Source organism: Equus caballus, chromosome 17 (genome assembly GCF_041296265.1).
Source record: "Equus caballus isolate H_3958 breed thoroughbred chromosome 17, TB-T2T, whole genome shotgun sequence".
NCBI classification, from domain to species: Eukaryota; Metazoa; Chordata; class Mammalia; order Perissodactyla; family Equidae; genus Equus; species Equus caballus.
Window position 1 is genome coordinate 29,957,065 of NC_091700.1, and position 13,096 is coordinate 29,970,160.

Here is a 13,096-nt window from a genome sequence, read left to right on the forward strand (position 1 = left end):
TAGTAAATCAGTATGAAGAAGATAGAAAAAGAATTCCAGGTTAAAGGAGCAATTGAGGCAGACACAAAGAATGTGAGAAAGACATTAAGGATCAAAAGTAGTTTGATATGGCTGAACATTGAGTAAAAGTTGGAGGAGACAAGAGAGGAGAGACTGGAAACGTGGACATGGCTAAATGTGAACAGCTTTGTCTAATATGCACAGAAATCTGATTTTCTACCAAAGAAAATTTGAAGACATTGAAGGATTTTCCATAGAACAGAAATATGATCAGGTTTAACTTTTTAGAAGATCACTCTGCATTTTGGATAATAGATAAGGGGTATTTGACACCAAAGACCAGTTAATTGGCTGCATTCATGTGAGGGCTGCCTGACCCAGAGCAGTGGCATTAGGGATGCAAAGGGATGAATTAATCCATCATTAGAAATGTAGACTAGACAGGACTTGGTGGCAATGAATGTGAGTTTAAGAAAGAAGAATGAAACTAGGGTGACTCCCAGGTTTTTGGCCTGAATGATGGTTGACTGAAAGTACCTTTCACTAAGACAGGAGAAGATGGTGCAGTTCAAGACTTGATAGAGTGAGTCTGAGGTGCATTGGAACATGCAGTGAGAGATGTCCAGGAGGAAGATGAGGATGCAGATAGAAGTTAGGGAGAATAGATCCTGTGGAGCTGGCTAGTTCACACCCCGCCAATTTCATCCCTGACCAGGATATAACTCCCCACAGCACCCGTCCTAACCCTTCCACCCACCCACGAGTCTGGGAAATAAACATATATCAAAAGCTGCTCATGAGTCACCGGCTTCAGAAATGTGACCAGCTTGCTCTCTCACGTTGAGAACAGAGAGCCAGAATAGCCCCAGATTTTCAACTGGTGGCTGCTTGACTTTGGCTGTCTTTTCAATACCCTTCTTAGCCTTGGTAACCTGGCTGTCCAAATTTATAACTTGGCCCCTAGACATTTTGTTGTTTCTGTCACCCCGGCCTGGACCATCCCCTTAGCCAGGTCACAGCCCTGTGCTAGTCCATATGATGAAAAGTCCTCTCTGACTGGCATTCACTGTCTCAAGGACTTGTAGTTTGGTGTCAGAAGGTATCTTTGTGCTAATTAGAAAAGGCGGCCCTTGTGTAGGGCATGCCATCTATATGAGAGCTCTGACCTGGCTTCGAACTGAGCTATGGCTCTTTGGTGAGAATGTTTACGCCCAGTTTAAGTCCTGAACTGTTCTTGTGTCTCACTTACCCTGGCAGCTACCATCTACAGCTTTCATGCTTCACTTTGACCCTGGGCAAGCGATATCTGAGAGGCATGGACATGAACAATCCTACCGAGGTAGAAGCTTTTTTGCCCCCCAACTTTGGGAATGTTCTACTAAAAGTACATAGAAGTCTCGACAAGCAATAAAGGGGTAATCACGTCTACCCTCCCTTCTCTGCACAACACTAACCCCATGGGAAATCTGCCTGGAGCTGTGAGGGGCCTTGCCCTCAGTATTTGGCAGCCTGGGCTACAGCGAGAAACGAAAACGTCCCTCAGACATATCCCAAAAGGCAGCGAATTCTATATATGAGGTAGTTTGTGGTTGAAATTGGGTTTTTCAGGCTAGCCTGAGAAATAAGAAAAGGATAATGAGTCAGATGAATGAATGTACACCAGGCTGACACAAATCCGTGTGGAAGGATTTGTCTCCGATCTTGGAAGAAACTTAGGAATGGCAAACTTTCTCTGTTATGGACCCTCTGAATTCACAACATTTCCGAGGAAACAGAATTAAGCTGGTTCTTTAGAAAGTATTCCCTAGAATAGGGAAACAGCAAGGGAAGCCTTCAGAATACACTGTCCGTCTACCTAAAGATTCACAGATAGAATAGCAACAAAAGTTTTTCGGCCAAGCTGATCCCTGTTTGCACGCTGCCTGTTTGCAAGTAAGTATCCTAGAAGGAATGCCAACGGCACATATTGGGGGTGAAAATAGAAAACAGAAAAAGGTGTTCAGAGGTTATATAGATCCCTGGATTAGCATCAGTCTATATCCTCTCCACACCCTGTGTCAGTAAGAATGGACTGAGGACTCCGATTATGATTTTGTCCTGAATGGGCCCAAAAATTCAGTACTCCCAAATTTCTTACCTAATAATTTATAAAGTTACCCTGTTCCTATCCTGGATGAGCTAATTTGGAAATATATTATCTCTCGTAGGATAATTAAGAGCTCACTGTAAAAACAAAATAACAAGAATAAAAAAAAATTAGGAAATCAGCTAAGACAGGTTCCAAATGCTTCTTTAATAATTACATTCCCTTAAGAGGCAATAGGCAATGGATTATAGCATCACACTAAAGATGATGCCTTTCCCCTTTTTACCTTTCATTGTCAATCTTAAAAAAAATCAATCATTTGTGATAAACACTTTCTTCTTGGGCTGAGGAATGCTCTGAGAAGAAAGCCTTGTATAAAAGTTTGATATTACCTATCAGTCGTTCTTCCACAAGAAAGAAACAAAATGTGGATCACAGTAAGTATAATTAAGATGTACCATATTTTTCTTTTCCTTTCTAATTAGAAAGAATTATTTTCTAAAAATAAACTTTACTTTTTAGAGCAGTTTGAGGTTCACAGGAAAACTGAGCAGAAGGTACAGAGATTTCCCATATTCCCCCTTCCCTCCACATGCATAACCTCCCCCACTAGCAGCATCCCTCACCAGAGTGGTACATTTGTTCCAATTGATGAACCTGTGTTGACTGTATAGACGTGTCATAATCATCCAAAGTCTATAGTTTACCTCAGGGTTCACTTTTGCTATAAATTTTAGATTTTGACAAATGTATAATGACATGTATCCACCATTATAGTATCATACAGAATAGTTTCACTGCCCTAAACATCCTCTCGCCTCCACCTATTCATCACGCCCTCCCCATTAACCTCTGGCAACCGCTGATCTTTTTAACGTCTCCACAGTTCTGCCTTTTCCAGAATGTCACGTAGTTGGAGTCATCCAGTATGCAGTCTTTTCAGATTGGCCTCTTCAACTTAGTAATATTCATCATTTTTTTAAAAAGGCATTATACAAGTTCCCCAAAGCCATGTATGTGGGTGTGGCAAAGTGATGAAGAGTGCGAAGGCTCAGGCTCAAGTTCCGGTTTTGTGCCTTTTGGGCAAGTCACCTACCTTTACTAGGCCTTGGTTTTCTCATCTGTAAAATGAGGATAACATTGATACCTATCCCACTAACTTTACGATGTTGTTGCAAAGATCAGCTTTCTTTTCTGAAAAAATAGAGGTAATGATGCCTATGTCGTAGGGTTGCTGTATGGATGAAATAGGCAGTGTGTGTGAAGAGCCTAGCACCTTGCCTGGAATATGTTATGTATTTAATAATGGTGGTTGACAATGTTATTTTATTTTAATGTGGGCTGAATACTTTCTATGTGACCCTCTAAAACTACTCTCTGCTCTTTTCCATCTTGCTTTGTGGGGCACAATTTCTAAAGAATACGTTAATTGTGCACCCTTTCCTCATGATTTCCTGAAGTGTTCAGCCAACGAGAGGTCACAGAAGGAAGTTAGAAGCTGGGAGGGAGAGAGATGGGTTTGTACTCCCTGTGCCTCTTCTCTGTCAGGCTGGAGTTGGTTCTAAGGCCAAAGATGGCCCTGGGCAACCATCTTAGAGCTGTTGATTTCCCTTAATCTTGCCCACATCTTTGTAAACAGTCTCTTAAATGACCTCTTTTGAGGTAATTTAGAAAGCTTCTGCTATTTCCTGTCAGGAAGACACAGATGTTTGCCCTTCATATTTACTGGCAAAATTATCATTGCTGTTTCACATGGTAAAGCAGCCAAGGCACTGTAAAATCAAGAACCATAAGCAACTCAATAAAATCTTGCAAGTTATCACTAACATCCTTCTATATCCAACACTCATCAAAATTTATGAAGATGTACTTTGGAGTTCAATAAAAAAATGTGAAAAAATTCTAGAGATTTAGAAAAAAGTTATAAAGATGATTAAAATTTGTAAAATATCTATAAGAAAGGCTGGTCACTTTTCTTCATTAACAATATATCAAAAAACACGCAAAAAATTCCCTGGGTATTAGTTAGCTTTTAGAGCTAAGACAATTATTTAAAGTGTAGTTAATGTTTGTAGGTGATGTTTGGCTTATGTGTTCTCCAATCCACACTCTCTTTTCTGGAAGCCTGAACAGTGGGAGATGGACCATCCCAACAGGAAAGACATTTATAATAATAGTTCAAGGAGATTCTCAACTGCAGCATGAATTTCCACTAATAATGAAGAAATTAATTGAAGTGCATACAGTCCGCTGCTACGGCTCTATATATTACAATGGACTAACTATTTTACCTTAATGAAGTCACTGTATTCTTTCCAATTTTATAAATATTAACAACTATATATGTTTTCATTACAAATCACGTTATAATGAGAAACAGGTTAACCTTAATGCTAAATTTAAAACAAAAAAAAAGTAATAGAAAAGGTGTGAATGTGCTTCTCTCTTTACAACTTGAGTGGGGTGTGACACTCCACCCAGAATATTCTGTAATAAAACTACTTACTTTAGTTTTTGGTCGAGCTCCAGTTGACATTTGGTTTGGCACACCATCAAGATTCTGGATGTTTCCAGTTTTATTTCTACAAATTTCTTTCTTTTGATGATTTTGTTTTAAAGATTGCACTTCAGGTTTATAGAACTCTGTAGAAATAAATTTTAAACAGGTTTTTTCACATACATAGAATTCTTCCTAGGCAATAATTCAAGTGAATTAGTCAAGAAAAATACATTTAAAAAAAAAAAACAGAATGTTTTTAAAGTTAACATAAAATATGAGAATATTCCTAAATATTTTCCAAAGACATTTATGCTTAGGCTCAGTGCCTAGTAAAGCATGAAAACTTTTTGTAAATGTAAAAGTATAAACTAAAAGTAATTTTAAACTACCAAGGTAAAATATAGTACTATATTGGCATATTTTAAAACTTTTTAAAAAGCAAAACCAAAGATGTTTTAAAAATTGAAATAAGATGTGGCTCATACAGAGCCACATTATTCTTTTAAGCTTTAAGATCTCAGTCTATATGTTTTGTAATAGTAGCGAACAAATTATAAATTTATATTTCTCAGGGTTGGCTATGGACATAAAATGATTAAAAACATATCAACATAAAGAGAGTCCTAAGCTTTTCGGATACAGTAAAAGTCCTTTTCCAGAATGTCGGCTAAATTCTTATGAAATTGGAGTAATTAAGTCTGCCTTCACTAATTCCTCTCATCGCTTGGAAGTCTGCCGCAGCTCTCTGTGTCCAAGCTCTTTATACGAGTTACCTAGAAGCCTCTATTGCAATGTCCTGTCCTGGTCTCTTCCTTCCGGAAAAAGTATCAAGTTCTGCAGAAGTAGGGAAGGTTGGAAATGTGAATTTTTCATTTAACTAAAATTTTACTCATCCATCATCAGGTTGTTTTTTGCAGGGAGAATAAAACATCTACAATAAACAGACTTGTATGTGAATCTAGCACTGCCAGATACTAGCTCTATAACCTTGGTCTTAATTTCCTCAAATCTTAATTTATTCCCTGTAAAACCATACTTTCTGCTATTTAGTGAACACGTCTTTGTGCCTGTCATATTTGACCAATGGAATGTAGGTACACAGGAACGTGCCAAATCTGAGCAGATCTTTAAATGTGCTGCTTGGAAATTACATTTCTCTTACTCTTGATACTTGCAGCAATTCTCCCCTGTGGGGAAAAGAATTGAATACGATGATGAGAATGCTAATGATATGATGATGAGAACAGTAGCTAATATTTTTTTGACAGGAACTGTAATGTGTTTTATATTTTTATCTTTTAGAGAGAATCTCCTGATTTGTTCCTTTTAATAGAAATTTACTAACTCAAAAATGTGTCTGAGAAGGATTTGAAGGACATAGAAGAGTATGTATACACTCTACCCTTGAGAAAAGGCCATAAAGAAGCTAATGTGGCCATGTCTTATTTCAACTACACAGTGACTTTAAAAAGTATGAAACTTATTAAATTCGAGAAAAAACTGAGAAATCAGAACACATGGAACAGGGAGCCAGTGAAGCTGACAACATAGTGAGCTGGCCATTGAGTTGACCAATGAGTACTACATTCTTCTGATTACTGCTAATGTGTATCTCTGCTCTATGGCTGGTGTAGACACAGCTTGACAGGTGCCTAGAGGAACACCCACTGTGGGCTCATTTGTAAAATGAGGATGATGCTGGCACCTGTTTTGGTAACTTGTTGTGTACTGCATGCAAGCCCCTTAAGCACTGCTCCTATTGCTGTACTTATGACACAGCAGGTCGGGGAGAGTCCTCTTTTTCTTTGGGAAGTTAGAGACTGTATCTCATTCAGGAAAAATTAACATTCGATGATAGGATATTAAACACAAGATCCTGTGTATGATGCTTTCACATATATTACCCCACTTTTTTCTTCCCAGCAAGTCTGTGAGGTGAGTCATGTTGGTATGACTTTATAAAAGAATTCCTAAAGAGAATAAGTCGCTTGACTGGGATCACATGACAAATGAGAACACTAAGATCTCTTGATTCTTCTCAGTGATTTCTCTCCTTGCTCATGTTTCTTGCCTAGAACCATGTGCACGACCCCTCCTCTCTAAATCCCAGGGAGGGTCTGTTCCATCATAGGCCCTCATTCAGCTGGTTAATGTGCTTGGTTCCTTTTAGCCCCGTAGATGATGGATATCTGTGGAGATTAGGAAATAGGGCTGAATCTGCAGAAAGGAATTGACCGTTAGAACCCTGCAGCCTTCCAGAGCTCCCATGGCACAGGTATGGCCACTTAGAGCACTTACTGAATGCACGCTAAGGCACTTTATACTTTTCATGCTGTTATAAATAATACCTTTTTATAAAATTACATTTTCTATGTTCTGTTACTGGTATGTAGAAATTCAATTGATTTTCTTAATTGATGTTGCATCCATAAATATTTGTAAGGCCCCTTATTAGTTTTATATATTTGGGGGAGTTGTCTTTCTATTCTTACATCTGGGACTAACGGTAGTTTTGCTTCCTTTCCATTCCTTGTACTTTTCTTTCTTTTATTCTCCTTATTACTAGGCTAGTAATAGCCATCCAGTCAATGTTGATTAGAGGTGGTAAGAGAGGACATCCTGATCTTATTTCTGATTTTAAGGCGAATGCTTCTAATGTTTCACCATTTAAGTGTGATGCTGATTGTACACTTTTTTGTTTTTGCTTTCTGTACCAGGCAATTCATTCTCTTGATCAAAAGTTTTAATATGAAAGGATGTTGAGTTTTACTGAATGCATTTTCTCCATCTATTAAGATAATCAAATTTTTCTTCTTTAATCTAATTTTTAAATGATATTAATTAATCCTATAGTGTTAAACCAACCATGCATTCCTGTATTATATCAAAGTACCCTTCTAGTCTTTAAGATTTATCATAATGAATGTTGAAATTTATCAAATGCCTTTTAGATAGATAGACGTATCAATGAGCTACAGTAATATATTTATGATTATTAAATCATCATTATATTCATGAAGTCGTCTGTGTTTGGTTGTGATAAGCAATTCCTTTTAATCTTATTGAATTGGTTAGCTGTGTTTTCTTTGGTATTTTTACACCCATATTCATTTTTGTCCTATGTCAAGTTTTTACATCAGGATGTTAGTTTCATAAAATAAATATGGAAGCTATGCATCTTTATAAATAAGATATAGCAAATGTATATTGTGTGAGAATTATTCATTCTTTGAAAATTTCAAAGAACTCACAGACGGAACTGTCTGACCCTTACGGGGAGGTAATTTTTTGATAACTTTAATTTCTCCCATTGTTTTTGGTTTATTCTGGTATGTAACTCCTAAGTGAACTTTGACAATATGTACTTTATTATAATATTGTCTGTTTCATTAAGTCTTTCAAACTTATTAGCAGACCTATGTAGACTCTCGTGCTTTAAAAATCATATTGTATCTGATACTATAGCCTTCTCGTCCCTAGTTTTATTTATGTTGTTAGTGGAAAGAGCCTAGGCTTCAGGTTAGACGGATTCAATACTATGGCACATAAGTCAACTCCTTGTTAGAGCTCAGCTTAATCACCACTGGCTCTAGGAAGCCAGACAGAACTCCTGGTGGATGTTTCTGTGGATTCCTGTGCTTCGTCTATCAAAACACTTGTCTTGTAATTTTATTATTACTGTAATTTGTTTAATGAACAGCTTCGATGTTAAATTGTAAGCTCTGTGAGGGCAAAGATGGGGTCTAATTTATCACCAAGCACCTATCAGAGTGTCTGAAACAGAGTGAGCCCTCAATAAATCTTTGCTGAATGAACAATTACTTGTGTCCATGTCTTTCTTTGCCTGTCTCTTCCATAAGACCATAAGTTTTAATTGGCTTCTATAGCTACCATACAACAGGGCAGAAGACTGATTGAAAGTGTCAGTCCTGGAGTTAGAGTGTGGGGTTCAAAGCCAAGCTCTGTCACTCATGAGCAGTGTGACTATGAACAAATTACTTCATCTTTCCGTATCTCAGTTGCCTAATCTGTAAAACCAGAAATCATAATGCTTTGTACTCACTGGATTGCAAGGAGCTTATACATGTAAAACTCTTTAAAAAGTGTCTGGCACACAGTAAGTGATGAATTAATGATAGCTATTACTATGTTAGTACATGACAGGTAAATGAGTGGATAAAAGAATAATGAATCTGAAGAGAAAATGAAGATAACACTTGCTCTGCCTCTGGGCTGTTCTGAGGACCAAGTGATGAGAATTTTAAATAATGACAACCATTTGAAGTGTTTTATTAAAATCATTGCAAATGAGAAGCCCCAGTGGCCATAAGGAAGACAACTGTTTTCTTCTTTGGAAAGAAGTGACAAGGCCAGAGAAATATTTAATTAGATTTTGTTCATAATTGGAATTTTTCTTTTATATTTTAGCCTTTACTACAATACAACTAGATTCTTTTAAATATGTAGTTTTAATGGGTTAATATTTTTGTAACTACAAAATAACTGATAAGAATTTTCCTCAGACTTGATAGCTCCTCGGGAAATAATCTGACTTTACAAATATGGGTTTTTTTCTGGGTCTTTATCCATTACTTACTTTTTGTAGTTCATATATTATGCAAACAACACCTCTTCATTTGTTTTTCTCACAGACAAGAAAATTTTAAAATGCTATCCTATACTCATTCTCGAAGGTTATTATATACAGATATTAGACCCAGAATATTAAACTTCACTGATGTAATAGTCATTGAATATTTTCTCCTATACGCAATTCAGCCATGACATAAGATTGCAAGAAACCAATAATGAAATTCTCTTCCTAATCTTTGTCCCAAATTTCTTATAAAGAGAGCTTGGGAAAAAATTCCAAAGATATTTACATTTATGCAAATACAGCAAAGGACCAGGCAGTTCACTGTTGATTGTCCGAGCCTGGAGAGATAAAGAGCAAATTCTCTTACTCATTCTGCTCCTTTCAGAATAAAAGAACAAAAAATGGAAATACAGAAAGATAATCCCTTTACTTAAAAAATTGTAGGACATTTCTAAAATGTAATATACAATATTCTAATTTTTATATATTTAAAAGTATAGCATGCTTTTCTTTAATTTCCTCCTTTGCAAAGAAGAATCTCCCTGATTAACTGATTTAGAGATTGAAGACCACCACGTTTGATTTTTTAGAGGAAAGTACAACATTTATAAAGAAACATCCATATTTTATAACATTTTAAATACTGGCTATTAATATCCAGTTGCAACAACACATATAAATAATGCAAAATCAGTTTTCATGGCAAATATAAATGACGTGAGCCAAAGGTCAGAGCTATGCATAGACTAAAAGTCGCCCTTGCCATTTATTTTTCAAGTAGTAGATTTGTTCTGTATCTCAGAAAAGAATCTTGTGTGATTAACCTTCAGGGATCACTAAAAACACAAAGAAAAAATTTATGCACATTTGAAAGTTTTCCCAGAGCTTAGCTAAAATAATATGCATTGAATTCATTTTTTGACAACGTTTCTAATCTGTTCTTCCTATAATTGAAACTAATTTACTTATCCTGCTGACTAAGAAAGACATACTTGATTCCAGATCTATATGAGAAATGAGAGGCCTTTGTTTTTCATGTTCCTATTGCTGGACACAAGATTCCTCTTCCCTGTCCTAATAATGATAAGAGCCAGGTATTTAGTGCTTACCTTTAGCGCGGTGGAAGCAGGCTGCTGCCTACATTCAGGCCATGATTCCTCTGCTTGCTGTTGTGTGACCTGAGCAAGTTACTTAAATTTTCAATGTCCCTGCTGCCTCATGGGATTGAAATGAAGATTTTAATAGGACCCACCCATACAGTTTTATTTATTACTTCCCCTTTTATCTTTTGGCTCATATTTTACCCAAGATATTGTTAGGGCTTCAGGATGCCAGTGTTCTAACTATGTTATATTCTCTATGAGAGCTATGACTATACCCTCTCTGATAGGTCAAATACTGCAAAAAAGTCACCAGAGACCCAACATGAACAGAGGAAGAAGAAATTGTTATTCTGACTGAAGAACGCCAGTGTTCTAACTATGTTATATTCTCTATGAGAGCTATGACTATACCCTCTCTGATAGGTCAAATACTGCAAAAAAGTCACCAGAGACCCAACATGAACAGAGGAAGAAGAAATTGTTATTCTGACTGAAGAACGCAACTGCCTCTTCCAATTCCCATGATGTGATCCATTGAAGATGGGTTTAGAAGTGATGGAATAAAACATGAGATACATGAACACAGAAGACTCACAATGATGTACAGTTCTACCTAACATAGTGACATATAAGACAAGCATTTGTAGTCTCATGCTTTATTTTTCACTTGTACATAGTTAATTTAGGTATCTGCATCTTTTCCCTGCACCCAATGGCTTCCTTAGGCAAAATATTTTTGGAGCCACTCAATTCCTGTCTCTTCTCATTCATTCATTCATATGCCAAGCACTATCCAAGCACAGGGAAAACAAAAATAAATATAACATATTTTCTTGAAAAGCTCTAGTCTAGGGAGAAAGGGTCATGAGACAGATAATATTACAAGGATTTAAGCCAAAGTATGTACAAAATGACATCAGAACACAGACAAAAGAGCAAATAATTCTGCCTGGGGAAAAGGAAGAGTTCATAGGGGAAATAACCTTTAAACTGAGTTTTGAAGGAAGAATGGTAGCATTTCAGGGGAAGGGAATCCCAAACACATGAAAGCACAAGAAGAATACAGCATGTTCAAAGAATAGTGAGGATTTTTATCTGACTCCATCTGACAGTGCCTAGGGGCCAACGGCAGCAAATGATGTATGAAAGTTAAATGGGGGCCCCCAGATAAGAAGCCACAAAGTAAGAAATTTGACTTTTCTCTGTAGGTAATGGGAACCCTGTAGATTTTTCATTGCATTGTTCTATTTTACAATGGAGAATGTTAAAAAATATAGGGAGACTATATAAATATCAGAGTTTTAAATACGCGTAATAGTCATCTGTATCCCAACATTTCTCATTTGAGTTCAAGTTTTCCTTGCTTCTGGGCCCACCCTTTTTTGTGAATGCTTTTTCAAAGCAATATTTTTACTGTAAAATGAAGTAGAGATATAGAAAAGCACACAAAACAGATACATGACAATGAATTCCTTGAACATGAACAATCTTTTAACCACCATCAGGTCAAGAAGTAAGTCTGCCAGAGCTTTCCCCTGATCTCCTCCTCCTCCCTCCCACCAAAACTCCTTCAAAGACTCCATACCAATTGCGAGCCCATTCTTCCTCCCATAAGGAAGCCTTATTCTGACTTTTACAGTAATTATTCCCTTGCGTTTTTTACAGTTTCATCAGTCAAATGTGTACCTTTAGATGCTAAAGTTTATTCTGGCCCCTTTATATATATTTTTTTGATATGTCTTTTAAGTCACTTTTAATCTATAACTTATTTTTGCTACAATTTGTCTGTTGAAAAGCCCGAATTTTTCTACACTCTATAGTTTTCCACAATCTGAATTTTGCGAATTGAATACTGAACAGTACATTTCAACTTGTTCCTCTGTCTTGTTTTTCTGAAAATCAGTTGTTGAATAATATTTGGGTTCAATTCCTTTAGCATGACTGTAGGTAGTGTTGAGTGCTTCCCTCAAGAGGTATATAATGTCTGATTGTCTTTCTTTTTTATACTGGTAGCCATTGATGCTAAATACCTATATCTATCAATTCATTGGGGTTTGCAACACAACGATATTTTAACTCTTTTTTTCACTTATATGTTGGAATATATTTATAGAGGTATTTCCCTTCATTTGCTCTTTGGTTACCCAGTGTTAAAGTTCATATAGTAAGCAAGATAAATGCTTGAATCTTTGAATTCACTTATTAGTTTTCAAGATAATGAACTGGTACCCTATCATCCTCCAAAAGTGATCAGTTAGGTTTTTAAAAAATATCATTATGAACTCATAGATTTAAATGTATTTGATGAGTTTCAATCCATTGCAATTATTCTCATGATTGAAGTTCTGATTGCCTATCTTTGGCCAGTGGGAGGCTTTTCGAGTTGGTTCCTGAGAACTTAGTAGTGTTTGATAGATTTCTTGCCATCGTATGAAAAATTATTCTAGGTCCATCTTGTACATTTCCTCCCCTAAACCTAGAATTAGAAATTTCTTCAAGAAGCCCTGGTTTCTTTTAATGAGGAATCATATTTCAAGAACACAATCTGTGCAATAGGGGTAGTCATTGCTACTGGATTTGTCATTGGTTTCTCGTTGTTTTCAATGGAGAGAGAGAGACTTCATGAGTTCATACTGAGAGTTCCCATTCAAATTTAAGACTATTTAAAATTAATCTCTAAGCTATTAATCTGTATCTCCTTTTTTTCTACGCTGAGAATATTGATTCTCAAAGACATAGGATAGGACAGAATTAGAATATTCCACAATTACTCATTTATCTCCTATCACACATACGATAGCCTCAAAATA

General features: G+C 36.4%; 1 protein-coding gene across 7 annotated transcripts in view; it reads right to left on the reverse strand.

Annotated features, from left to right (window-relative positions):
• Positions 1–13,096, reverse strand: part of STARD13 (StAR related lipid transfer domain containing 13) — a 487,282-nt gene that overhangs the window by 348,821 nt on the left and 125,365 nt on the right. For 2 of the 7 annotated variants that reach the window (XM_070239506.1, XM_023621499.2), the window contains exons 2-3: positions 10,293–10,394; positions 4,593–4,729 (exon numbers count right to left, since the gene is read on the reverse strand). The exons of 2 other annotated variants lie outside the window; for them this stretch is intronic. In XM_070239506.1, coding sequence (XP_070095607.1) covers positions 4,593–4,622 — 30 coding nt within the window. In that variant the 5' untranslated portion in view covers positions 4,623–4,729; positions 10,293–10,394. Of the gene's footprint in view, positions 1–4,592; positions 4,730–9,469; positions 9,522–10,292; positions 10,395–13,096 lie in introns of all 7 variants that reach the window. 3 more of the 7 variants (XM_070239505.1, XM_070239503.1, XM_023621498.2) reach the window with 2 other exon arrangements.